A 26,829-nucleotide genomic window follows, 5' to 3' on the forward strand; every position below is an offset into this window, starting at 1 on the left:
AGAAAGCAAGAGACTAGAAAGGAAAATTAATATCCTAAAATATACCCCATTAAAACTAGGCCTGACGGCTGTCCTGATTGCTCAATCAGCATCAAGTGATATGGTTTTTAGCCAAGAAAGTCCCAGGTCTCTGCTGAGTTAGCTGATCCCAATCATGGTCGCACTTAAGTCGCTAAAGTTGGCTTCAGCGGCCCTGAGCTAGGGAGAAGAAAAATCAGCCAGGGTCTCTGTACGTGATCACCAGACAGTGACCCCTTCAGGAAAATGCACACACGCGAACATCCAGTGAGGACAGGATTAGTTCAGCTGTTGTGTTTTCCTTTGTCAAATGATCCACCAAGACTTGGTTTCCGGGCTCGCACATGAAGAACGGTCACTTGGGCAAGGTGGTGAAGGACTGCAGGCACTATCGATCCATGCCTCAGCATGAATCAGCACCTTTCAGGAGAAAAGGGGGAAACCTGGGAAAAAAACCAACACTGCAACTACTGTACTTGGCAGCTCAAACAAGACATCAACAAGCTGTTTACATATGCAGCCGCCAGGTCTGAGTGCTGATCCTTGCTAGACTCAAACCCACAGAGCTGCTGTCATTTGCATGGTGTGGCCTGGATGTTTTCTACAGAAAAGGGTTTGTGCAGGCAGATTCTGCAGTTGTAGGACTCGTTCATCCAGTCCAGAGTTGGTGCCAATGACATCAGATATTACTGTAAATAGATAGGAAAAACAGCCAGAAGGACCTGCAAACACAACGAAAACAAAGAAAATATTCAAGACTCGTCAAACCAGACCTTGTAAACACTAATCTCTTCCCTGCCCCCAACTGAATTCTTTAAGCTGCCAACCTGGCCTCATCCATTATGGAAACCTACAGGTGGCTTGTCCATCTAGGTCTTATAGGTCAAGCTCAATAAAGAAGAAAATTGGAAGAAGTCACAGTATTCTTGTGTGTTACAAAAACGAAGATGGTTATATTATGCCTCGTATGTAATGTGGAGTATCACTCCTACAAACGACACATTTATAGGTTTTATGTGAGATTGTGTTTGCCAAGAATATCAAATTGCAGAGCTCAATTCTCCACCTGCCCTGGGCAGCTGTGATTTTCAAGCAGGTGCCTGAAAATGTTCATCCAGTCCCTGTTGGTTTCTTCAATCTCCGTGACCTGTAAAAGTTCATGTGGCTTGACTCCAAAATTAATGAATATAGGTCCTAAAAGAAGGAAAATATCATCTTTAGGGGTTATGTGTCCAACAAGACACAACAGCTATTTTGTGAGATAAATGACATTGCTGGTTAAGAACATCAGGAAACATGACCAGTTTCCTGGTGGATCAAACTATACAGACCAAGAAGGCCTCAGGTTTGATTCCTGGTCTGTGGTGATCTAACTGATCTCAGTTGATGTGGGAGTGAGGGAACAATTGGCATTAGTGCATCTGGGCTAGAGAGGAAAAAAAACATTCAATCCCACTCTTTCCAGTGGCATATGTACAATTTGCACAGCTATAGACTCTCCCTGGTTTATTTAATATTCTAAGGGAGGCAAATAGTTATTGTTAAATTCTCCTAAACCACTTTTATACCAGCGATCGTTTAGTTGGGATTCCGGGAGACCGCCGCCTGTGAACTGGCTCCTGGCATTTCCATTACTAAATTCATCTCCATGATCTTGGTGGCAGATTTGTCAACGATTGTGCTGCCAGGTAAGAGAACCAGATTCAGTTAAATGCTGGTTGCCAGCTCACAATCTTCTGGATTCCAAACTAAACAAGTGGCAGTATAAAGGCGCTATAATATTGCGTGGGACCCGTGCAGGCTTCCTGCAGTGAGGGCCTCACACAACTGACTGCAAGCCAAATGTAAAACTGCTGGGACTCGCTAAAACCAACTGCTGGAAAAACCTGAACTGAACGAATGCCTGTAGACAAACAATGCAAGGAGATCTGCTGAACCTCTCACTGATCCTCCCAAAGGCATTGGAGAATAAGTAACACTGTTCACCCCTGACTGGTTGCATTCCACAGACAGCATTCCCAATATGACTGGAGCCGCAGTGCTCCATGGTGGATTTTATCTATGGCTATACTTATCCCTGTAACCTTCAAACCCTTTCGTAACCATATATTTCACTTCTTTAAAAGGAGCTAATCAATGTAGCATTAAGTACTTCTGGTGGGAGTCTATTCCTGATATTTGCTACTCTGGGGGGGGCGGGGGGGATTTCCTTTCATCTGTTCACAGCCACATTGTCTGTACCTTTTCAGACTTGTATGTTGACCCTCCCCTTCTTCATCCTGTTTTGCCCTCCTTCGAGAACATGCTAAAATCCTTGTTCAGAAGCATTACTTATTTTTTAAGATGCTCTAAAGCTGCTTTTACATTGCTGCTAGTTTACCTCAGACTGTAGGAGACAGGTGTTTGTTATAATCCTAAATCCGGCTCCCTTATCTAGTGTGCTGTGGGTTTATGATTCTGGTGCTGGTATAAGAGAACTGGATTTAGTATTGTAGTAGAAGTGTGACCTGTGTACTTGAGGATGACGGTGCCAGCAATGAAGGGAGCCTATATGGATAAGTAGATTGGTGCGTTGATGACTATGCAGGCTGACAACTGACAGACATTGTCTACCACAAACCTCACATAACCACGTTCCTGGGGGGGTTTCTCCTGTTGATCTTTCTGTCTATCGCGTCTTGCCTCCACACCGGCACAGCATTGTAGCTCAAAGTCCTTCACTCCATCTCTGACTTCTATCTGTCGGTGGTCAGGGTTTCCCAAGAGTCAATGAGCATTTAAGTGAATCTTCAGTATATCCTCGAGGAATTTTAACCCTTCAGAACAAGAGGGGAGAAAATTGGAAATATGATGATGGTGATAAATCCACCACAAGCTTCACCTCAACATGTTGGGAGAATTTTGGATGCATTGATTCCTGATACATTGTACTGTTTTATATCAACTTGGAATAGCCCGTCACCTTAAATATTAGTGGCAACTTCCAGTCCCACCAGATTTTGGCTTGCAGTAATTGTGTAGGTGGAACCGTTTGGGATGTGTGACTCATCCATAGGCACTGTCAATGCCATTTTGTTATTGCCCAACAGGAAGTGAAGGTGCAGCACTGGACCTGCTAGTTCTTCCACCTTCCCTAAGAAAAAATAAGTTCCACAGACCCTGTCTAGTGCTCTGGCCAAGAGAGGGAGAAAGACTCCTGGAGATCAGTTTGAATGCTGGTCAGGCCAGGGACTTCAAACTCAAGGTCCTCTGTTTGGCAATCCAGGTATGCACAGGTCGAGGTTGCAGAGCCCTTAAACGTGAGCATCCTCACAAGCTACATCTTTCTCCCCATTTAACACTCGGGTGCTGAACAGGCCAGAAGATCTTCACTATCACCAACAGAGAGGATGTTTGTTAGTCCTTCCCCAAAAGCACGATGTCCAACAGGTGAGATGTTTCTCACTAGTAGTCATCAATTGCTCACAGAGGATGATATGTGATGGTATTGTATCTAAACACTTTTACAAATGAGTGCAGAACCTACTAAATCAAGAGTGCATGGTCAGTGTTTGTGCTATTTTTCCTTCTATTTTTTTCTGTTATCTGACCTTTGAGCCCCACAAATCACTGATCCAAGTCCAAGTGATAAGGAAAATAGACTTCATTTTATACTTGTAGCTCTGGACTCAGTCCAAACCAAATAACCCCTGTACACCTACATCGTCGATGCCACTCAGCACTTTGAAGGCCTGAATCATGTGCTCCCTCTCCCACCTCCTCCAAAAATACTCCCCTCACCCCCACCCCACCCCCAAATAAAAAAACAAGTTGACACAATCCTCTCCTCAGATAGCAGCTCCTCAACCCACCAGTGTTGTTTTGAATGGCTTTGAATATCAGGATAATTTCTGCTAACCTCCGGTCTTCAGATGCAGCTCCGGGGTTTATTGAGCTCCATAAAATATTAACCAAAGCCTCTCTGGTTTCCTTGAAGATTCAAGGGTGTATTTCATCCAGTCCAGGTGCCAGGCAGGCATCTAATTCCTGCCAATGTGCCCCAAGAAAACTGTCCCAGAATCCCAAGATAGGTGATGGATACAATCTCATTGGGCTGCCCTGATTAAATGTTTTGAAAAATGTTGCAGTGGTTTACTGTCTTTCTCACACATACAAGCACACCAGTTCCTGAGTCAGGTGATATACAAGAAAAACTGCAGGGCGCACCCTTCGATGGACGAGCACACTCCTGCTGAACATCTAATTTTGTGTTTTTTTTTGGTGGTAATGAGAATAACTTCGTGCCAATGGGCAGGTCCATTCTAGTCCAAGATTTTCCTGTAGATTTGCACTGTGGTTCAGTGGGTATCTGACGGTTTTTTTTTTACTGTGATATTTCCTGTGCCTCTAGCCAAACTGTTCCAGTACAGCTACAACACTGGCATCTACCCGACAATGTGGAAAATTGCCCAGGTATGTCCTGGCCACAAAAAGCAGGATAAATCCAATCCGGCCAAATACCGTCCCATCAGTCTACTCTCAATCATCAGCAAAGTGATGGAAGGTGTTGTCGACAGTGCTATCAAGCGGCACTTACTCACCAATAACCTGCTCACCGATGCTCAGTTTGGGACCACTCTGCTCCAGACCTCATTACAGCCTTGGTCCAAACATGGACAAAAGAGCTGAATTCCAGAGGTGAGGTGAGAGTGACTGCCCTTGACATCAAGGCAGCATTTGACCGAGTGTGGCACCAAGGAGCCCTAGTAAAATTGAAGTCAATGGGAATCGGGGAAAACTCTCCAGTGGCTGGAGTCATACCTAGCACAAAGGAAGATGGTAGTGGTTGTTGGAGGCCAATCATCTCAGCCCCAGGACATTGCTGCAGGAGTTCCTAGGCCCAACCATCTTCAGCTGCTTCATCAATGACCTTCCCTCCATCATAAGGTCAGAAATGAGGATGTTCGCTGATGATTGCACAGTGTTCAGTTCCATTCGCAACCCCTCAGATAATGAAGCAGTCCGTGCCCATGTGCAGCAAGACCTGGACAACATCCAGGCTTGGGCTGATAAGTGGCAAGTAACATTCGTGGCAGACAAGTGCCAGGCAATGACCATCTCCAACAAGAGAGAGTCTAACCACCTCCCCTTGACAGTCAACGGCATTACCATCGCTGAATCCCCCACCATCAACATCCTGGGGGTCACCGTTGACCAGAAACTTAACTGGACCAGCCACATAAATACTGTGGCTACAAGAGCAGATCAGAGGCTGGGTATTCTGCGGCGAGTGACTCACCTCCTGACTCCCCAAAGCCTTTCCACCATCTACAAGGCACAAGTCAGGAGTGTGATGGAATACTCTCCACTTGCCTGGATGAGTGCAGCTCCAACAACACTCAAGAAGCTCGAAACTATCCAGGACAAAGCAGCCCGCTTGATTGGCACCCCATCCACCACCCTAAACATTCACTCCCTTCACCACCGGCGCACTGTGGCTGCAGTGTGTGCCATCCACAGGATGCACTGCAGCAACTCGCCAAGGCTTCTTCGACAGCACCTCCCAAACCCGTGACCTCTACCACCTAGAAGGACAAGAGCAGCAGGCACATGGGAACAACACCACCTGCACGTTCCCCTCCAAGTCACACACCATCCCGACTTGGAAATATATCGCTGTTCCTTCATCGTCGCTGGGTCAAAATCCTGGAATTCCCTACCTAACAGCACTGTGGGAGAACCTTCACCACACAGACTGCAGCGGTTCAAGATGGAGGCTCACCACCACCTTCTCAAGGGCAATTAGGGATGGGCGATTAATGCTGGCCTCGCCAGCGATGCCCACATCCCATGAACGAATAATAAAAAAAAAATTCCTGCCCTTCCCCAGCGATAATGTTTTTAAGCAGTCGTGCTGCATTTTAAAATAACTGGGATGTTGCCACCATGGCTCAGTGGGTAAAGGCAGAATCCATACAACCAAGGAAGTCCCAGATTTGACCTCCTGTGCTGCTCTCAGTTGGGGCAGCAGTGGAAGTGATACAATAGGCCACGGCGCCCTGGTCTAAGGAGGAACAAAGTCGGACAGATCTGCTGCTCCTGGTTATTATCCAGTCACCACTTTTGGAAAGTGTGTGTGAGAGGACAGGATTGAGTTTGGCGGGGATCCCCTCCATGGTTGAATAGCCTGTATGTACTCATTGTATGTGCTTACACATGAAGAACGGCCATTTTAGCAACGTGTTCGAGGGTGTCCAGTACCCATGGAACTGTATGCAAGAATAAAGTGGGAGAAAAGTGGGGAACATCGGGCAGGGGAGGGGAAAATATTTGGATCCTGACTCGCTGTTGGCTAGGAGACTCAGAAAACAAAATTTGGAATTAGAACTTCCCAATATTCTGCTCCCTGCATGGAACATTTTCCTCACTCTGTGTGTGTGTGTGTGTGTGTGTGTGTGTGTGTGTGTGTTGTCAACCTGTCGGTTTATACTGTTGCTGCTTGTAGTGGTGGCCATTTTTTATGCACCACTGCTTGTGATCAATCATTTTCACTGTGAAAAGTCAATGGTTCCCAGGCCTTTTGGAAAATACCCCCTCAGGTGAGATAGACCTAACTGCTCTATCTCCAGCCAACTGCTGTTATAGCAAGTGGGGATTGGTATCCCCCCAGTGCTGGATGTCAATCCTGGATGAACAGTGCCATAGAAAAGTTGAGTGCCAGGTTCCCCGATAGCTCAGTGGGTAAATGATGCTCAGCGATACAGACCAGGACGTTCCTAGCTTTAATCCCTAATCTATGTTTAACTAAGTATTCTCAACCGGTGATAGGGGCAGTACAACTTGCTTCAGTGTCCCTGGACTGGGGAGGTGAAAAATCACTCATCCTTCATGATTTGATGGAGATAACATAGATACAGCAATGTTATCACCCGCATGCAAATCTACTTTGTTTGTTTGCTTTACAGGTTAGTCAAGCCAACACATTTTACCATGTGTAGTTTCACATTTGTTATTTGATTGAGATGAGCAGGTGAAACGATGAGCCAAATTTTGAGATCACAACGCAATACCTGTTTGGAAAGCAGTCATGTTGTGGCTTGTTTAGGGGGTTGTGGTATAAACCCACGTATCTGTTCATCTTTTATGGACAGGACCTACAGGTACGGTAGGATTATTTGAACAGGGAGAGGCCATTTGCCCAATCGGTCCTGATTTACTATTTTGTTAGCCGTGGCAGCTCTTTATCTTTCTAATCGCAATTCCCTGCCCTTTCTCCATATCTCCTATACCCTTCTTTCCCAAGTAAGTGTCTAACTTTGAAACACTTCAATTGACTTAGCATCTAAGGCCTTCCAGGCCAGTGCATTCTCACGCTCTTTGTGTGAAATAGGTTTTTTTGTGGATACACTTTTAACCAATTCAGCCTGAATTCTAAGATTACCTACCCTTATTCTGGATTCCCCTACTAGAAGGAACAATCGTTCCCCCTATCTACACTGTCAATTCCCTTCATTATTTTAAACACCTTGGTCAGATCACCCCATAGTCTCCTCATCTCCATGGAATATAACCCAAATGTACCCAATTCCTCATTATGATCAATTTCTTCATCCTGGTGAATCACCACTGGACTTTCTCCGAGGACTTGTACATCCAAAATCATGAAGGATGAGTGATTTTTCACCTCCCCAGTCCAGGGACACTGAAGCCAGTTGTACTTCCCCTATCACCGCCCTGGTTGAGAATAGTTAGTACATCCTTCCTAGAACACCTAGAACAGAACACAGTATTCCGAATGAGGTCTGACGAGCACTCTGTACAACTGCAGTAGCAGCTCCTTGCTTTTTATATTCCGTATATAACTTTTGTGATGAAGCCATGTCCCATTAGCCTTTTTGATTGCTTTTGCAGTGAGTCGGAGGAAGGGGGAGTTGCTTTCCATTATCCACGATACATTCTGGTTACTCACATCTGGTACTGTATGGCTTGTGTTAATCCTAAACTCGTGCATTGTGAACTGAAATGTACAGCCACCTCAGTAGATGAGTCAATGCCTGTGAGCAGGACAAAATGGTTGCTGGAGGAGCTGCTACTTATGCTTTCCCAATACAGCAGTTCTATCTAATATGTGTATGCTGCCTCCAGTAAAAATGGCTGCAAGAAACTGTGAATTGAAGCTCTTGTTTACTGAAGGTATTTGTTTGTGTTTTGCAGTGTGTGCTGGCACAGAAAACAAGTTGAGTTCACTCTCTGGCCAGGAGCAGCAGTACCAACAACTGCAGAAGATGTACACGCACTGCGAGATTGTGATGGGCAACTTAGAGATCACCAACATCGATGCCAATCGAAACCTCACCTTCCTGAGGGTAGGGACATAGCACAAAGAGCCGTCCACTATAAAAGGAGGTTCACTCTAGCATTTCACAATCTAAGAATTACCATCTTTATTCAACCCCAGCAAATATTAATGGTCTCGATGAATTCCAGTAAACGTTCACTGTTTCAAACAACAATGATCATGTTTGTAGTTGCCGATTTTTTTTTTTTCTCTTTGCAAGTATAATTCAGGCCCTTTCACTAACACAAAATGTTGTGTATTTTCAGGATTAATAATTGTGATTAACACTTATTATTTGTGTCAAAGATTTGTTGAATGTAGATCACTCATTCCAGGTGTCTTTTGCCTTTTTGAATTCCCACTCTTGTTGGGTGCTCTCAGCTCAATGTCTCCTATCCTGGACACCGGGTCCTGATCTACACTGTTACTGCTGTCCTCTATTTTTGGACGGTATTATTATTTTTTTCCCCTATGCCGTGCTACTTACTTTGATCGAGAGGACAGTCAGAAGGTCTGCTCCTAGATCTCTGCCATCTATACTGCCAAGGAGCCACCTTCCAATGTACAGCTGAGATCAAAGACCATGGTTTTTTGGGGAGCTTGGGTCATATATTGTGTTGGAATTTCTGATGAATGGCATGTAGGTATGAAAAGCAGTGTGGGGAGAGGTGGTAAATGTTATGGAAGGGAGATTCTGTTCCAAATATACTAGCAAGTTATACCAACATGAATTGGCACTGGCAAAACCCAGGCTTGAGGAGGGTCTTGTTTAAACTAAAGCCAATTCCACACGTAAATTGACCAAGATGTGCGGAGTTTGAGTTCAGATGATTTGGGGTCCAATCTGACTGCCAGATGCAGGATAACCATAGGGTCTGAGAGGCCGCAAGATCTGTCCAGTGACCCCCACCCCCTCATCCAAAATGTACAAGTCTGCGGATGTCTGGCCTGGCTGTGATGCACCCACAATCGAATAGCTCCCTGACACTCACCATCAAAGCTTAGATATGGGGAATGGCAATTTGGGGTTAGGTACTGGCGGTCTACCAGCACATGTGAAATCCTACTCAGCGAGTCACTGCCTTGAGGGGAGGAGGGGTAAAAATTGGAGGGAGAATAAAACCAAAGAAATCTGGAATTCCTGCCCTCTTTGCACTGCCTTCATACTTAATGTCCTACTCCTACAGTAGCCGTAGTCAAAAGGGATTGATCCAGTCATTGGACATTTCTACTGATATCATGAATTCTGTTCCTTTGCCAATTTTCACTTGATCAGGGTAGATTGCACTATTCACTAAGTCAGTTTTCCTTAAGATTGGTGACAAACTGAAGGAAGCTTGAATGCAAATGTCTATCAAGACTGCAGTTCAGACATGAGCGCCTAGAAAATCGTTGGCCCCGCGCCCGTTTTCTGCCTAAACGGCCAATATGGCGGGCAGTGCGCGCGTGCGCTCATTCCACGCTGGAAGTGTGCCGCCCGCCATATTGGATCGGGCTGGTCCGTAGGCGTCCAGGGTGCGCATCGGAATTACTTAAAACGCTCATTAAAATATTTAACTAATACGCTTGTTGTAGGACCCTTTTGTGAAATTGGTCTGCCCAGTGCCTGATTCGCCTACCCTCTAAAGTATGCATGGTGCCAGTCTTTGAGCTGGTGTATGCCCATCTGCCTTCTTCAAGGTAGCCTGGGCCTAGCGCCTGCACACTTGTGGACAGTGATTCACCACGTGAAGACTCCTCCTCTAGCCTACCCTCTAAAGTATGCATGGTGCCAGTCTTTGAGCTGGTGCTTGTGAGGATCAGATCGAGTGATGTTGCATCTTCAGGAAAGCTGACCTCGTGTTTCTGAACAGGGGCGTCCACATTTTCAGCACCTGAAAGTGAAAGAGGAATAAGGGTTAGCTTTTAGGGTGAAGGGAGGGCAGAGAGAGATAGCTGGCTGATGAAAGCAGCTACCAGTTTGTCATGCAGTGTTTAGAGAGAGATAGAAGTAAGAAGGGAAAGAGAGGATAAGGTGTGAAGAAACCCTGCATGACATCTCCTCCAGCATTGTCAGTCACCACAGCCATGACTCTTCCCCCTGCCCATGATGGCCAGCATGTTTTCTTCTACAGGAGAGAGGATGTGCAGGTAGGCTCGGCCTCCTTTGGTCGCAGCTTCCTGTCACAAGTTGTGTGCGACCTTCTCCTGCAGGAAAGAAGGGAGTATGTAAGTGACATCCTTGTGAGGTGTTTAGAGAAGGTGCCGAATAGTTCGTATGTAGTGTGGTGATGTGGGGGTTGCAATAGTGTGCCTGTGATGGTCGAATAGTTCATGTGTTGTGTGGAAGTTGTGAGGAATTGAGCATTGCAATAGCGGTGAGAGTAGGAGTGCCGAGTGTGTGAGTAGGAGGTGAAGTGAGGAGCAATGATTGTAGAAATGTGAAGGGAAGTGGGGGAGGGGAGTATTGTGAGTAGTGAGTCTGCAGGTGGTGCAGATGTGAGGAGAGAGGTAAGATTCTTCCCTTGACAACTCTGTTGAGGTCATTGAATTTCTTTCAGCATTGCAGCTATGTCCTGGGAGCTAAGCTCCCGGCATTAACCTCAGTGACCTCTTCCCGTTGGCGGCGGAGGTGTTGCCTGGAGGGCTTTCTGCCCCCCCGAGGGAAACAGGGTCTCCCTCCTCCTGACCAGGGCCTCCAACGCTGCATCAGAGAACCTGGGTGACCTCCCTGGACCTCTTGCAGCCATTTCTCTCCTTTCAAATGTCCCCTGCTGTCTGCAGCTAAAGTGCCCCTCCCCTTTAAGAGGTGCTGGCTGCCTTTAAGTGGCCTCAGCTGCCAGCACCAATTCAACATGGTTCCTTTGACCATGTGAACAGGCACGACCATTTTTGGGTGCAACTGAATTTCTAGGCCGAGGTGTTCAGCCATAAGCCTGATGATGCACTTTGCTCCCTTCAATCTTGTTTTTTTATCAACTGATGAAGTGTCTCTACTTCTTGGCAGCAGTACATTGATTTCTATCCAGGGCTGACTGGATGTTTTTTTCTGTCTACTGACTGACTATAAATAGGTTCTTTCTGAGGATTTTGTGGCTCTTGCACCTACTACGAGAAACTAAATAATTTTGGCAAATAAACATGCAGGGCACAGACATTCTTTATTAAATAGAGTCAAATGTGAGGAACATTTCCCATCACTGTGACGAGCCTGCTTTCAGTCAGTCATGTGACTGGTTTTATGCTTCATCTCGGAACAGGGCGCGATGTCATCACTGAACAACACTTCACCTGTCCATTGAAGCCTAGGAAGTTTGAGCAGAGAAACAATCCGTCCCTTCACACTAACGATGTTTTTTTCTGTCTAATTTCCCCCTCCTCTCCGATAGACGGTGACTCGTGCTGCAGTACTGTTCTATGGGTCCAGTTGGCCTCCAGCAACTTTCCCAAGTGGCCAGTAATGGCAGACTGGGGGGAGGGGGAGGTGGGTGGGTGGAGTACCACAGGGGTCAGTCGTTTGATTCTCTGTTTGTTATCTACATAAATGACCCAGACACAGAACCCAATTGTGAGCTTGTTACTTTTGCAGATGACACTAAAATGGGGAGTGCCGTAGGGACAGAAGATGTAGTTAGGGTTTTGTAGAAGGATTCAAATCTGTTATCTAACTGGGCATCAAATGGCATTTAATACCAACAAATGCAAAGTATTGGATATTGAAGAAATACTCAACTCCATAATTAAACAATGAAGGGAACAGAATTTAAATAGGGAGACTTTAAGAGACTTGGCAATATAATTTCAGCTCAAGGTAATGTGGAGAGCCAATTAAAAAAGCAAATAGAAGCACCCCCACTATGGCCCCAGCTGAGATTAACTAACTCCCTGCCAATCAGGAATTGAATATGGGACCTTCCAGGTCTGTACTGCTCAATATCTCACTATGAAGTGCATTCACGGACTGATGCTTCAGGGGAGCTCACCACCGAATTCCTGAATCCAGTTCAAATGTTACTGATATGATGGGCCAGTGGGTAAAAATACCACATAGCATAGTACTAAAGTGTAGTGCACAGGCCAGAAGTCCTAGATTTGATCACCCATCGGTTCGGTATTAGCTGAAATACGCTGCAGTAGCAGTGAGGCACTACAACTGGCCTCAGTGCCCCTGGGTTAGGGAGAGGACAAATTACCTGCGGTTCCTGCTCCTAACTGTTATCCAGTAACCCAGCTGGAAAGTGCATTTGTGCGCAACCACCCAGTGAGAACAGAGTTAGCCCTGGCTGTGATGCCCTCCGTAGTCAGGTATCTCGCCAACATCACTATCTAGGTTCACATATTTAAAATTGACACTTGGGTGAGGCATCTCAGGGCTGCTGGTATCCCAGGAATGGTCAATGCCAGGGGTTTTCTGCTTCTGTACCCATGATCTTCCATCCATTAAAGGGAATGGGCAGAAAATTGAGTGCTGATGAGCACAGAAATGGAAAACAGCGGAGAAGCCCTTCAGGAGAGAAGTTCAGAAAATTCTGGAGGAGGAGGAGATCCAATTACATGCTCTTTTTAAAATGTACTTATTTTGTGCAGTGGCATTCCCAGGCAGAAGTTTACTATTTTTAAACTTGCATCGTAGCAGCTGGGATGAAAGCACTTCAAGATCAGCATGTGCGAAGCCCATACACACAGCTTGGAGGCTCTCCAACCAAAGCTGGCTTCTGCAGCTGCCATTCTTCACTCAGGATTCACAGGGACCATGATCTGTGCTAATCCAGAATCAGCGCCTGCTGCTGTCTCTGAATTTTTCCTGACTCTGCAGAGATGCACGTCCTGGTGTCTTTGTGGCCACCGGGCAGTGAATGGCAGCAGGCTATTTGACTACGGATAGGATCACACCTGCTCAATCCTTTCCTCGCCCAGCATCGACACACGTGCAATTTCCAGCAGGGATTACCGGAGAAGGAGCTGTTATTCAATTATTTTTTCCACAGGGGCTACTGAGGCAATTTATAGCTCCCAATCATTACTCCTGCTGAGATCAGCTCGCTCCACACAGACCAGGGATTGAACCTGGGACCTTTTGATCTGTGTACCAGCAAGACTGCTTCATATCCACTCTTTAATACCCTGATAAACAAGTTTTTAAAAGAAAGTGGAAAATCCATTCTACACTGCATGGGAATTTTAGTGGGACTTTTCTCGTGTTCTGTCGCAGTTTGTCTCTCTGTCTGCACCGTGGCACATGCACTATCCACTGTAGTGTGAACTATTCCAATGTTTGCATCAAAGCATGGGATGTCAGTGCTGTAAATAATACACTTTTCACTTCAGCCCGTGTTGGCAAGCAGCATTGCCAGGCTTCACTTTGAGCACTCTCTCTCAGCAGACAGAGTGGAACGTATGCTGAGTGTCAGCTTTGCTCTCGTTTCTGAGTGAAAAGGGTCTGGGTTCAATCCCCACTGCGACTTGAACCCACAGCCGAGGCTGACACTTCAGTGCAGTATTGAAGGAGAGCTGCAATGTTGGAGGTGCCGTCCTTCAGATGAGATTTTCAGTTGGATGTAATAGGTCACATGGCACTTTTCAAAGAATGGCCAATATTCTCCCTTAACCAACACCGCCAAGACCAGATTTGCTGTTTGTGGGTCTTTGCTGTGTGCACATTTGCTGCTGCATTTACTTACATAACAAAAGTGATTGTACTTCAGAAAGTACTTAATTGGCTGTGAAGCACTTTGGAACGTCCTGAAGCTATGATAAGGTGTTATAGAAATGCAAAGTACGGCATTGAGTTTTATGAAGTCTTTTTGATAAGAGATTTTTTTGCATAGTTTCTACATTGTCCCTGTCGGGTGCGGCAATACGTACTGTGGGAAAAGGTTGCTTTCCCATTTGAAATGCAGGTATGTTCCCACATTTATCACAATATGGAGTGTTGAATAACACACAATCTTTATCTCAAACCACAGGTAAGATGCTGCCTGTCTCGACGTGCCTAGTGCATCTCGGGGCCACGGGCGTTTAAAAATGTATGGAGTGGAGACAAGAAGTGCAGAGACTCTTGTGTTGGCTTATGAATCAAACCCATGGAAAAGATGCTCCTTATAAGGGCGAACTCTGCCTCAAACACAGAAGGCCCATTTTTTCACGTTTCCAAAGGATGTCTTAGATCAAATAATACCTGGATAGGAGATCCTGGAAAGCTGACAACAGCTACTAAAACAATCATTAGCCAATTTTATTTTTCCTTTCAATTTTGCCTCCATTTTCTCCCCTCCTCTCCTGAAGGTGCTGATGCCTTGCTGGTTGCCAAGCACACCCTAGTGTGGCCATTCTTCATCTGTGAACCTTGACAGTGAGTGTCAGCAAAAATATTCAACTGTGGGGAACATCACACCTGAGCCTGATCCCCGTTTTCACTTGACCTCTGAACACGTGCACTTTCCAGCAGAAGTCACTGGATAGTGATCAGGAGCAGGAATCCGAGCTGATAGTCCCCTTCCCTAGCCCACGGGTCAGAGACCAATTGTAGCATTCCAACTGCTGCCATCAGGTAACCAGGACAGACTTATTAAGACACCCGTTAGTTATTGGAATATAAAAGGTGGGCAGTCATGTCCGGAGGTTACCTCAACTCTAAAGACAGATTTTTAAATGTAGTGACAACAGACCATACTTGTATCTTCCCTCCTACACTGGCAAGACACTGGACATGAAGGCTGACTGGGTGGAATTCATGGCCAGCCAGATAATACAAATACATATGCAAATCCAGCATCCCCACCCCCCATAGGTTTCTAGGCAACTGGATGTGGCCTCCTCCTGGACAGCCAGCTGTAAACTTCCTTCTTTCTCTGATATTGTGTTTGCATTGTGTTTTGCTTCAACTTAAAATGGTTCTCCAGGGTGGTGAAACAAGCTTGTGTTCAAAATCGTGCACTTCCTCGTGACTTTTTCAGTGATGGAGGCCAGGGAGCAGGTCACTTTTACGCCTTTTATTTCAGGCGTCATGGATTAACCTGAAATGGGTTCCGTCAGTAACTGAGTTCAGCTTGTTGTTCCTCCTCAGTGTGCCTGCAGGAACTGATGGGTCGCATGTCAGCGTGCAGTTTAATATTTACATTGGGTTATTTACTACCACGGCAGCACAATAAATGGTCTGACAGATACGTTGTACTGTAATAAGACACTTGTGTTACTGTTGTATTACAGTTCAGAAAGATTCAAATTCAGGAGACTGGGTGGCACCATGAGTTAGCATGTTGTCCCATAGCCTCTGGGAGCTGGGTTACAATGCAGTCCACACTGAAAGGACAAAAGTCTGCTCTCTCTGCCCAAATCTATTTGCAGATGATAGTTTTAACTTGGTTTCTTGCAATAAAAATGGCTCCCTTCATGGCCTTGTGAGTAAAGACACTGTCTTACTTCAATACTGAGGGTACCTCCATGAGGAAAGAAGGGGAGAAAATTGGGAGGAAAAGAACTTCCCACAACTCAAGATAAAGGCACTAAATTGGTATCTCATGCAAAGACTGCATGCCTAGTGTTCAGAAAGTAGAAAGTTTACATTGGCGCAGTAAGGTGTGCTCTTCTGAGGCTGCAGCATAGTATTAAGAGTGTACACAGAGCTTTACTCTGTATCTAACACTTGCTGTACCTGCCCTGGGAGTGTTTGATGGGACAGTGTAGAGAGAGCTTTACTCTGTATCTAACCCATGCTGCACCTGCCCTGGGAGTGTTTGATGGGACAGTGTAGAGGGAGCTTTACTCTGTATCTAACCCTGTACCTGCCCTGGGAGTGTTTGATGGGACAGTGTAGAGAGAGCTTTACTCTGTATCTAACCCATGCTGCACCTGCCCTGGGAGTGTTTGATGGGACAGTGTAGAGGGAGCTTTACTCTGTATCTAACCCTGTACCTGCCCTGGGAGTGTTTGATGGGACAGTGTAGAGCGAGCTTTACTCTGTATCTAACCCATGCTGCACCTGCCCTGGGAGTGTTTGATGGGACAGTGTAGAGGGAGCTTTACTCTGTATCTAACCCGTGCTGTACCTGCCCTGGGAGTGTTTGATGGGACAGTGTAGAGGGAGCTTTACTCTGTATTTAACCTGTGCTGTACCTGCCCTGGGAGTGTTTGATGGGACAGTGTAGAGGGAGCTTTACTCTGTATCTAACCCATGCTGCACCTGCCCTGGGAGTGTTTGATGGGACAGTGCAGAGGGAGCTTTACTCTGTATCTAACCCATGCTGCACCTGCCCTGGGAGTGTTTGATGGGACAGTGTAGAGGGAGCTTTACTCTGTATCTAACCCTGTACCTGCCCTGGGAGTGTTTGATGGGACAGTGTAGAGCGAGCTTTACTCTGTATCTAACCCATGCTGCACCTGCCCTGGGAGTGTTTGATGGGACAGTGTAGAGGGAGCTTTACTCTGTATCTAACCCGTGCTGTACCTGCCCTGGGAGTGTTTGATGGGACAGTGTAGAGGGAGCTTTACTCTGTATTTAACCTGTGCTGTACCTGCCCTGGGAGTGTTTGATGGGACAGTGTAGAGAGAGCTTTACTCTGTATCTAACCCATGCTGCACCTGCCCTGGGAGTGTTTGATGGGACAGTGCAGAGGGAGCTTTACTCTGTATCTAACCCTGTACCTGCCCTGGGAGTGTTTGATGGGACAGTGTAGAGAGAGCTTTACTCTGTATCTAACCCATGCTGCACCTGCCCTTGGAGTGCTTGATGCTGATGCTAATACCGAGTAACAGAAGTGAAAAAATTGACCCATTGCTCAGCACACAGAGAACCTCACCTTGAACACAAAAAATTCACCAAAGAAACTGAAGAAAGAAAAGGTTTGCGATCAGCCGTTCACGTGGTTAGGCAGTGATTACAGTACAAACAAATCGGGGAAGCTCAGGACATTGCAAACTAAACAAAGTTTTTTTTTTGCCCCTCCAGTTTTCTCTTCTCTTTTGAAGACACTGATTCCTTGCAGTTCTACAGGTGCTGGCTGCCCTCTGGTACCTTGCCCCCTTGTGTGAGCTTAGACAGTCCGACCTAGATTTCTGATTATTGTTATTTTAACGCTGATCGGAAAATCTTAGTGTGAGAGTACCATTGCCGAACACGATTGTGACCGACATCCACACACTTGTCAGTAGGGGTCACTGGATAGTGATCAGAAGCGGGAACCCTGGCTGATTTCCCCCCCCTCCCCCCTCCCCCCGCTTAATCCAGGCCAGACTGAGGCCAATTATAGCACTCTTCCTGGGTGCCCCCCTGAGATCAGTTAACTCAGCGCAGATCAGGGAATGAACCTTGAAGTCCTCATGGTTCAGCTTCACACTGGGCCGTGCATTTACCAACTGAGCCATTGGGGCGCTGAATTTTTCTTATTAAATGCAAGATTTCTGTATTTATGTCATGGTGTACCCCTTATGCTGATCTAATTTTGCTTTCTCCCCCACGCAGTCGATCCGGGAGGTGACTGGATACGTGCTGGTGGCACTGAATCAGTTTGAGTATCTTCCTTTAGAAAATCTACGAATTATCCGCGGTACAATGCTCTACGACGACAAGTATGCGCTCTCAGTGATTCTCAATTACCGGAAAGATGGAGTTCATGGGCTGAAACAGCTTGGACTTAAACAGCTAACAGGTAGGATCATTGCAATGATGGGTGGGTGGGAGCGAGAGGAGCTGCTGGGAGGATAACTGAGTACAATGCACAAAGGGCAAGACTTAAATTACCCCTTTATAACTGGACATTTCAGCACCAGAGGGCAATGGCACAATTTTGGGGCTGTAATTGTGTTGGTTACTGTCGGAACAAATCAACCCATTTATACTAGGAGGCGGACTTGGCAACAATGGGACATCTTATGCGTGTGCAGCCGCAGAGGTTGCAAATATGGCTGCAAAACAACTACACATGCAGTTAGTTCAAAATTGTGTTCACCATGTTGAAAATCTGACTGGGACTTTCCTGGGGTTGGAAGACAGTCTGTATAAGTGAGTGAATTCAAGCTGAGAGATTAGCTTGCCGATGGCCAGAGTCAAGATGATGGACCTGATGGAAAGAGACCACAGTGGGTGGCATTTACCTTATTCAGCATTAATACTTTATCACTGGGGCACTCGGCAAAGCCCCCACCCAAGGACTTTCAGTGCCCTTGGCGCCTTTGCAAACATTGTGACCTATCCCTGTTTTCTTTGCACTTTTCTCCTCTTCTGAAGGGAGTGCCTTTTGCTGGGGTAGAGTTCCACAGGCCTACCAGTGTGAACATACAGAGTGAGAGTCGGCAAGCTATTCAACCACAGGAAGCATCATAGCTGAGCCCGATCTTGTCCTCACGGGATACCTAGTCTAATTTCCCCCTCCCAATCCTGAGATAGCGAGGCCAATTAAATTGAGAAAGGGTGGGTGGGGGGGGGGTTCAGGTATGTTTCAGATCTGAGGCCCTCTTCCTCACAATTTAACCAGGTGGAAAAAAGACTTTCAGCTTTGTGCCTTTCTTAATGTGTCTCTTAGTGCTTCCTGCCAGTTGGCTCCGATTTGCTTCTAAATACGTGGGTTTGGATGATCCTTGACAGGTGTCATTAAAAGATTTATTTGTTGTGACTTTTGCAATGAGTCAGTGAGAAAAGCACAGTTTCTGTCAAACCTGATTTTCAGCTGAGGAGCAGGACTGGAGCCAAACTTCACAAAATAAGCCAGAAAACAGGAGAGGCCTGGTCAATGCTGCGCTCTGCTCTGTCAGCGAGCAGACAGCCACCCTGAAGGTTTTTTGCTATTTCCCCCAACCCCCCCTACCCCCCCCCCCCCCAAGTTTTCTCCCCTCCTCTCCTGAAGGCATTGCTTGCACAGGTGCCAGGCACCCTCTGGTACCTCATCCAAGTGGCCATTTCTCATGTGTTTGAGCCTAGACAGTCTGTGTCAGCAGGTTGTTCCACCATGGAGGCATCACACTTGAGCCTGATTCTGTCCTCATCCGATGCCCACACATGCGCACTTTGCAGCAGGGGTTTGCTAAATGGTGAGAACCCTGGCTGATTTTCCTCTTCCTAGCCCAGGGCCAGGGGCTAATTGTAATGCCCCAGTTGGTACCCAGGTTGAGATTTGTGCTCTCAGCACAAACCAGAAATTGAACCTGGAAACTTTCAGGTCAAATGGCTCCGTACTTTCCACTGGACCATTAAGAGAGCTCACCTTCAGTGTTGCTGCAGAGTAAATGCCTTGAATTGCACTGCCGTTATCAAGGTCACCATTAACATCCTCTTTACAAGCGTGCTTCCAGTGGAAGTGGCTCAGTAATGGAGCCAGTTCCTGTAGGGCCCCATCACCTTCGTTACACTGCAGGGCAAATTTAGCAACAGGAGACTGCACATGCATGAATGAGGCTTTAAAGCAACTGGACACGTGGTGAAAGTAAGCTGTTGGTCAGTACAGGTGGGTTGAGAGATTAGCCCATCAGTGCTCAGAATCAGAATGATGGAACCGAAGCAAAGTGTCACCACTTGTAGTTGTTTAGCTTCACTGTCGCTGGCACTTATAGTCAGAGGTACTTAGTGAAACCCCCCAACTACAGCAAGGTATTGGTGCCTCCATTGTCACTAGTGTGTGGTCATTTACACTTCAGGGTGGCCTTCAATAGCACTCCTGTCATTGTGTAAAGAGGACTTAAATTGTATTCTTTTACCAGCTCCTTGGAAAGAGCCTTTATCCCTAGATTGCTGCCTCCAGCCCCCTGTAGTGTAGACCGACTCCTGTGAGACATTCACCTGGTGGCACATTGTGGCAATTACAAAGATCCCTACTTAAAAGATTAAGGCAAGAAGTACCACATTAATGCAAGTGGTGAGTAATCGTATTTAGGGATCAAGTCCTTATGTTTGTGTGTTTATGTAGCTACAGACATTGACAAATATTCCCCCCACCCTCCCGTGCTCATTCCTTTCAGGGCTGGGCTGCCTTTGCAGCTTGTAATGCCACCAAATGTTGGCTATCACATAGCCTCTGTACATATTAGAATAAATGACATGTCTGGAACCCAAGGACAGTTTCTCCCCCCCCCCCCCCCCCGAGCTCTCCTCTCCAAGATCCCACTCTCTAGAATTCCTCCCTAAACCCTTCCACCGCCCCCTCCTTCTTTAAGACCCTCCTGAACCCACTTCTTTCATCCAGCTTTTGGTCACTCCTCCTAATCTCTCCTCCTTTGGCTCGGCATCCACCTTTTCCGTAGGTCTCCGTGAGGCGCCTTGGGGCGTTTTTCTTCATTAAAGGTAATTGAACCTGGGACTTTTCTGGTCTGCGGGGCTGTTTATGGGGTCGTATTTGCCTACATAACAGCAGTCACTGCACTTCAAAGTCATTTATTGGATGTGAAATTCTTTGAGACTTTTTGGAGATAAGTTATAAGGCACTAGATAAATGCACGTTTTTCTTTTTACCACAGTGGGTGGTGCATTTACCCACTGAGCCATTTGGGGGAGATCTTTCTTTTCTTTTAACCAAATAACCAACACTCAAGGAAGAATGAGTTTTACACAGGATTTTAGGGTATTTGAAAAGAAATGTTGTTTGAATCGAAAGACAAATAACTAAAGCCTTTAAGGGGCAATATGAGGGAGAAAGGAATAGAAGGATATGCTGATAGGGTGAGATGAAGTAGGGAGGGAGGAGGCTCGTGTGGAGTATAAACACCAGGATAGACCAGTTGGGCCGAATGGCCTGTTTCTGTGCTGTAAATTCTACGTAACTCTATGTAAAGTGCTATGGTGTATAGATAGTTCAAATTGACTTAAAAAAAGTATCTGTAGTTTGTAGAAACCTTTATCCACATGTAATATTTTGAGGTCAACGTTTATTAGAATTTGACTGCATTAGCATTCGTTCCCTGCATTTGTCCCGAATGTAAATGCTAACATTTGATTGAATCCTCCCTGTCCCACCCTCTCACGTTCCTGGATTTCCACTTTCGTTGGATAATTAATCATTTCTTTGCTAAACGTCCCCTCCTTTTCTGTTCTTCTGTTTAGAGATTCTAGTGGGAGGCGTGTATTTAGAAACCAACAAGTTCCTGTGTCACACAGAGGCCATTAACTGGGATGATATCCTTCACAACTCAAAGGAGAAATTGGACTTCAATGAGACAAAGGATGCTATAAAAGGCTGTAAGTATAATATCCATTCAGCTGGGGCCACCAGCTTGGGACTTTCATAAATTTGCACAATAAGCTGGTCCTTTGTTAAAGACGTAGGCCCTAATGTTCGGTGTGTATGTTTTCTCCTCCAATTTTCCTCCCTTCCTTTCCTGAAGGCACTGACTCCGGCTGTTGTACACTTCTGTGGGCACTATGCCCTCCAGTGCCTTGCCAAAATGGCCATTTTTCGTGTGTGAATCTGGATGAAAGGCAGGCTATGCAACCGTGGATGCATCACAGAAGCGTCAGAAGTAATCCTGCTCTCACCTGATGTTTACACACACTGATTTTGTCTCCTTCCAGCCCAGGGACAGTGAGACCAATTAAATTGCGAGACGTGGGGTTCAGATACATTGCTGGTCTGAGGCCTTCCCCTGCACTATTTAACTGGGGGGAGGTTTCAGCTTGACTGAGCTGTCCCTTGGTGTTTCCCTCTAGCTGGCTCCTGTTCTCTGTTCAGACGGTGGGTTTGGATGATCATTAAAAGATTTATTCGTTGTGATTCTTCTCAGGCCTCCATTTTGCCCAGGTCCCACCCCCTAACCTGGCATTGGCGGATCCCACAGCTAATTACAAAGCCAGGGTATGGCTGCAGTACCTCACCCCATACACTTTGCAGATCAAAGCCAGGAGTCCCAAAATTAAAGGCAATTACCTTTATGTGCAATCGGTTTAGTTAGATCAACTGTATCTGTGTTTCCCACAGTGCTGATGTATTTCCTGTTTTTCAGGTGCTAAGTGTCATGCATCTTGTAATGGACATTGCTGGGGCCCTGGAGAGGATGACTGTCAGACTTGTAAGTTCATTGTCTATGTTACTGCTGAATGTATTGTTACAGTACTGCTAGTGAGATACAGAAAATGGACAGACAAGGAAGAGTACAATTCATTGATTTAGACTGCGAGAACTGGTGACTTCTGTGCAGTACAGGCAGGATATTAACAGAAGATTGCAGTGGATGCACCATAGCAACATTTAGGATAATTTAAAAAAACACGACAGGACATGTTGGAGAGTGCTAGCTCCCCTTGTTTTCTAGTGCTCGTTCATGTCAAAATATAAGAATTCTGAAAAGTATTTCCAGTAATTCCCTGATTCACCAGCATACTTAAAAATGTGACTTTTCATAACTATTAGATAGTTCCATGATGTCCAAATGGTTTTGCTTACCCTTTTCACATGGTTTGTTCCAATGGCTGTTGTCATCATTTGATTAGATGATACAAGCAGCGTGCCTCAGGTTGAAACCATCAGTGTCGAAATGATTCGCTCACAATCAAGGGTGTCGCATTACCCCAACATGAAAGGGGTATTTATAAACATGCCAAGTCTTTGCAGACACACAAAAATCAAATTAGTTATAATTATAAATTAGTGTCAGCTTGGCTCGGGTCTGAATCAGAAGGTTGTGGTTTCAAGCTTCACTCCAAGACTTGAGTGCATACTCTAGGTTGATTCTTGAATGCAGTACTGTTGAAGTGCTGCACTGTCAGAGGTGTTATTTTTGGATTAGCTGTTAAACTGAAGCCCCATCTACCTGTTCAGATAGATGTGAAAGATCCCAATGGTACTATTCAGAGAAGTTATGACCCATTATATTAAAAACAGATAACAAATGTTTCTGCCTCTCTCTGTTTTTTTTTCTCTTTTTTTTCCCTGTTTGTTTTTTTGTTGAATGTGTATTCGGGGGTTCTGCAGGTGACACCTCTCTGTCTGAACACGGTGATTGCCTTGGCAACGGGCAGTTGCAGGGGCAGTCTGTAAACACCATGTATTGTTCTATATGTATAAATGCGTAGGCTTCAAGGAGCTCCTGAACATTTACCTGAGGAAGGAGGAAATCTCCGAAAGCTTGTGAATTTAAAATAAAATTGCTGGACTATAACTTGGTGTTGTAAAATTGTTTACAATTCAGAGAAGAGAAAGGAGTTCGCCCAGTCTCCTGGACAATAATCCTCCCTCAACTAACATCACTAAATTGTAAACAATTTTACAACACCAAGTTATAGTCCAGCAATTTTATTTGAAATTCACAAGCTTTCGGAGGCTTCCTCCTTCTTCAGGTGAATGTTGTGGAAATTTCCACGTTCACCTGAGGAAGGAGGAAGCCTCCGAAAGCTTGTGAATTTCAAATAAAATTGCTGGACTATAACTTGGTGTTGTAAAATTGTTTACAATTGTCAACCCCAGTCCATCACCGGCATCTCCACAACATCACTAAAAACAGATTAACTGGTCATTCATTTCACTTTGCTGTTTCTGGGATCTTGCTGTGTGCAATTGACCAGTGTGTTTATTTACATAACAGCACTGACTGCACTTTAAAAGTAATTAATTGCTTACAAAGGACTTCAAGATGTTCTGAGGATCTGATAAATGTAAGTTAGTTCTTTATCTGGTAGAAGCCTGAGGAGCTGCTCTGTTTGGACACTCCTGTCCACCCCAGTGTAGCTTGAAATTTGGAATATTCCAGTTCAGACCATAGAATCTGAAGTAATTCTAACTCCCAGACACTCTGTGAAACACAGATACTACAGGTTCCATATTTACTGCAGAGTAAACCTCGTCTTGCCTCAAAGTGGATTGACTCTAGAATTATATCTGGAGTTTATGTTGTTACACTGGAATCCCTTCTTTGCTCTTGACACTGCAACCCCCAGATAATTGAGTGTAAAACCCCAGTAAATCAACACCATTTTTAATGTTACAGTTCAGTGTTTGTCCAAAAAGTAAATATCCTGGCTCCTCTGCTGGCTCATTTGGTAAAGGCTGCAAGCAACTGAGCTTTACAGACCAGCAGGCCACAGGTTCAGTTCTCTGTCTATGCTGAGTTAGTTGCTCTCGTTAGGAGTGCCACAATTTGCCTCACTGTTGGAAAAAAAATCAGCCAGAGTTCCTGCTCGATTGCTATCCAGTGACCCATGCTGGAAAATGTGTGTGTGCGTGCACCTTGAGTGAGGACATGGTCAGGCTCAACGGTCATACTTCCGACAGTTGAATAGTGGGCTAACACTCAATGTCTAGGCTTGCACATGAAAAGTGTTCACTTGTGTGAGGTGCTGGAGGGTATCAGGCCTCTGTGGAACCATACCCCAGCAGGAATTAGTGCCTTCAGGCAAATGGGGGAAAAAGTGGCAAGGAAGAACAAAAGCTACAAGAGGGTAGAAGTTATGCTCCAGCTATACAAAGCCCTAATTAGACCACACCTGAAGTACTGTGTTCAGTTCTGGGCACTGCACCTTAGGAAAGATATATTGGCCTTGGAGGGAGTGCAGCGTAGATTTACTAGAATGATACCTGGACTCCAAGGGTTAAATTACGAGGAGCGATTATACAAACTAGGGTTGTATTCCATGGAATTTGGAAGATTAAGGGGTGAATTGATCGAAGTTTTCAAGATATTAAGGAGAACTGATAGAGAGAAACTATTTCCGCTGGTTGGGGAGTCTAGGACTAGGGGACATAGCCTAAAAATTAGAACCAGGACTTGCAGGAGTGAAGTTAGGAAACACATCTACACGCAAAGGGTGGTAGAAGTTTGGAACTCTCTTCCGCAAACGGCAGTTAACGCTAGCTCAATTGTTAATTTTAAATCTGAGATTGATAGATTTTTGTTAGCCCCATATCCCTTAATATCTTTGGTTAAGGCAGGTATATGGAGTTAAGATACAGATCAGCCATGATCTCAATGATTGGTGGAACAAGCTCGAGGGGTTAAATGGCCTACTCCTGTTCCTATCTTCCTATGATTCTGACTTTTCTCTGACAGTTGTAATTGTCAACCTGTCTCGAGTATAAACCATATAACACATTCTTTCCTGTTTACCACTCTCTCCCTTTTTTTCTTCCCCACAGTGACTAAATCAGTGTGTGCCCCTCAGTGTAATGGTCGATGTTTTGGTCAACATAACCCCAGTGAGTGCTGTCACAGTGAGTGCGCCGGCGGCTGCTCAGGACCGAAAGATACTGACTGTTTCGTAAGTGTTTGAAAGTCAATGGGTGACTACGTGTGAATTCTAACTGTACCTGGCTCACTCAGGACTAAGAATTGAGCTGTGCCATTTTGTTAGGTGGTGATGTAGCTGAGGACAGGAAGTTTCTATTTCCATGCACTTCCATTGTGTGAGACTCTGGGTTTGGGACAGTCAGTTTTCTCTTCAGGCAGGAAGTGTTGGTGTACAGTCAAAACTGTCCTAGATCTGGTTGACTTGAGTGGGAGACGGTCATGGATAGCTGAATCACAGTAGGAAATCAGTGCCTCCCCTCTCCTTCAGCCAAATGGCACTGAAACAGAGAGATGAATGGGAATAAGTAGGAGTGTAACAGGGATTGATAGAGTGAACGCAAATGAGTGTGATGAGCACTGAATACTAAGCATGAGAGAGAGGGAGTGAGCGAACATGCTAGGGACTAAATGAGTCAGATGGGGACTAATGGAATGAAAGTGGGTGCAATGGGAACTGAGAGACTGAGCGTGATAGTGAATAACTGTGATGGGGACAGAGACAGAGTGAACGTGACAGAAATCGAGTGAGTGTGACAGGGACTGAGAGTGAATGAGTAACTGATGGGGACTAACAGTGAGTGAGTATGACAGGGACTGAGGCAGTGAGTGAGTAACTGATAGGGACTGAGTGAGTGTTGGGGATTAACAGATGGAGTGAGTGAGTGTGACAGGGACTGAGAGTGAGTAACTATGATAGGGACTGACAGACTGAGTGCGCGAAAGTGAGTGATTGAGACAAGCTGAGAGACTGAAATCAAAGTGAATGAGTGATTGGGGCTAACAGTGTGCATAAGAGTCAAAGTGTGAAATGGTTACTCCTCGAGCTAGTTCGATTCTTACATGATGGTTATGTTCCCACAGGCATGCAGGCGCTTTAATGACAGCAATGCCTGTGTTCCAGTCTGTCCACAACCATTAATTTACAACAAGCAGTCCTATCAGCTGGAGCGCAACCCAGACACCAAGTACATGTACGGAGCTTTCTGTGTGAAGAGCTGCCCTGGTAAGTACACTTCGTTTCTAAAGTGTTTGCAGTAAATTTGTTTTCCTCTTATTTCATTCCCTCTGAATCATGGATCCGCCAGGAGAGCTCTTCCCACGCAACACTCGGTGGTGTCTGTAACCAACCATTGGACAACATGATCCTCCTGATTACTCCCCCTTCCTGGAAGAAATTGCTTAGCCAGTGCTTGATTTGTTTCCCACCATAGCGCAGAGCTCTGAGGCTGATTGTAACGCCCCCCACCCCCACACAACTGGTGCCCAGGTTGAGATCAGCTAACTCAACGGTGGATGGATCTGGATCCTTCCTGATC

General features: G+C 45.6%; 1 protein-coding gene across 2 annotated transcripts in view; it reads left to right on the forward strand.

Annotated features, from left to right (window-relative positions):
* LOC137307207 (receptor tyrosine-protein kinase erbB-4-like) overlaps positions 1-26,829 on the forward strand; it is a 116,692-nt gene that overhangs the window by 40,750 nt on the left and 49,113 nt on the right. For both annotated transcript variants that reach the window (XM_067976605.1, XM_067976604.1), the window contains exons 2-7: positions 8,212-8,363; positions 17,775-17,961; positions 21,342-21,476; positions 22,238-22,303; positions 25,363-25,484; positions 26,375-26,516. In XM_067976605.1, coding sequence (XP_067832706.1) covers positions 8,212-8,363; positions 17,775-17,961; positions 21,342-21,476; positions 22,238-22,303; positions 25,363-25,484; positions 26,375-26,516 — 804 coding nt within the window. The remainder of the gene's footprint in view (positions 1-8,211; positions 8,364-17,774; positions 17,962-21,341; positions 21,477-22,237; positions 22,304-25,362; positions 25,485-26,374; positions 26,517-26,829) is intronic.

Source organism: Heptranchias perlo, chromosome X, assembly GCF_035084215.1.
Source record: "Heptranchias perlo isolate sHepPer1 chromosome X, sHepPer1.hap1, whole genome shotgun sequence".
NCBI lineage: Eukaryota > Metazoa > Chordata > Chondrichthyes > Hexanchiformes > Hexanchidae > Heptranchias > Heptranchias perlo.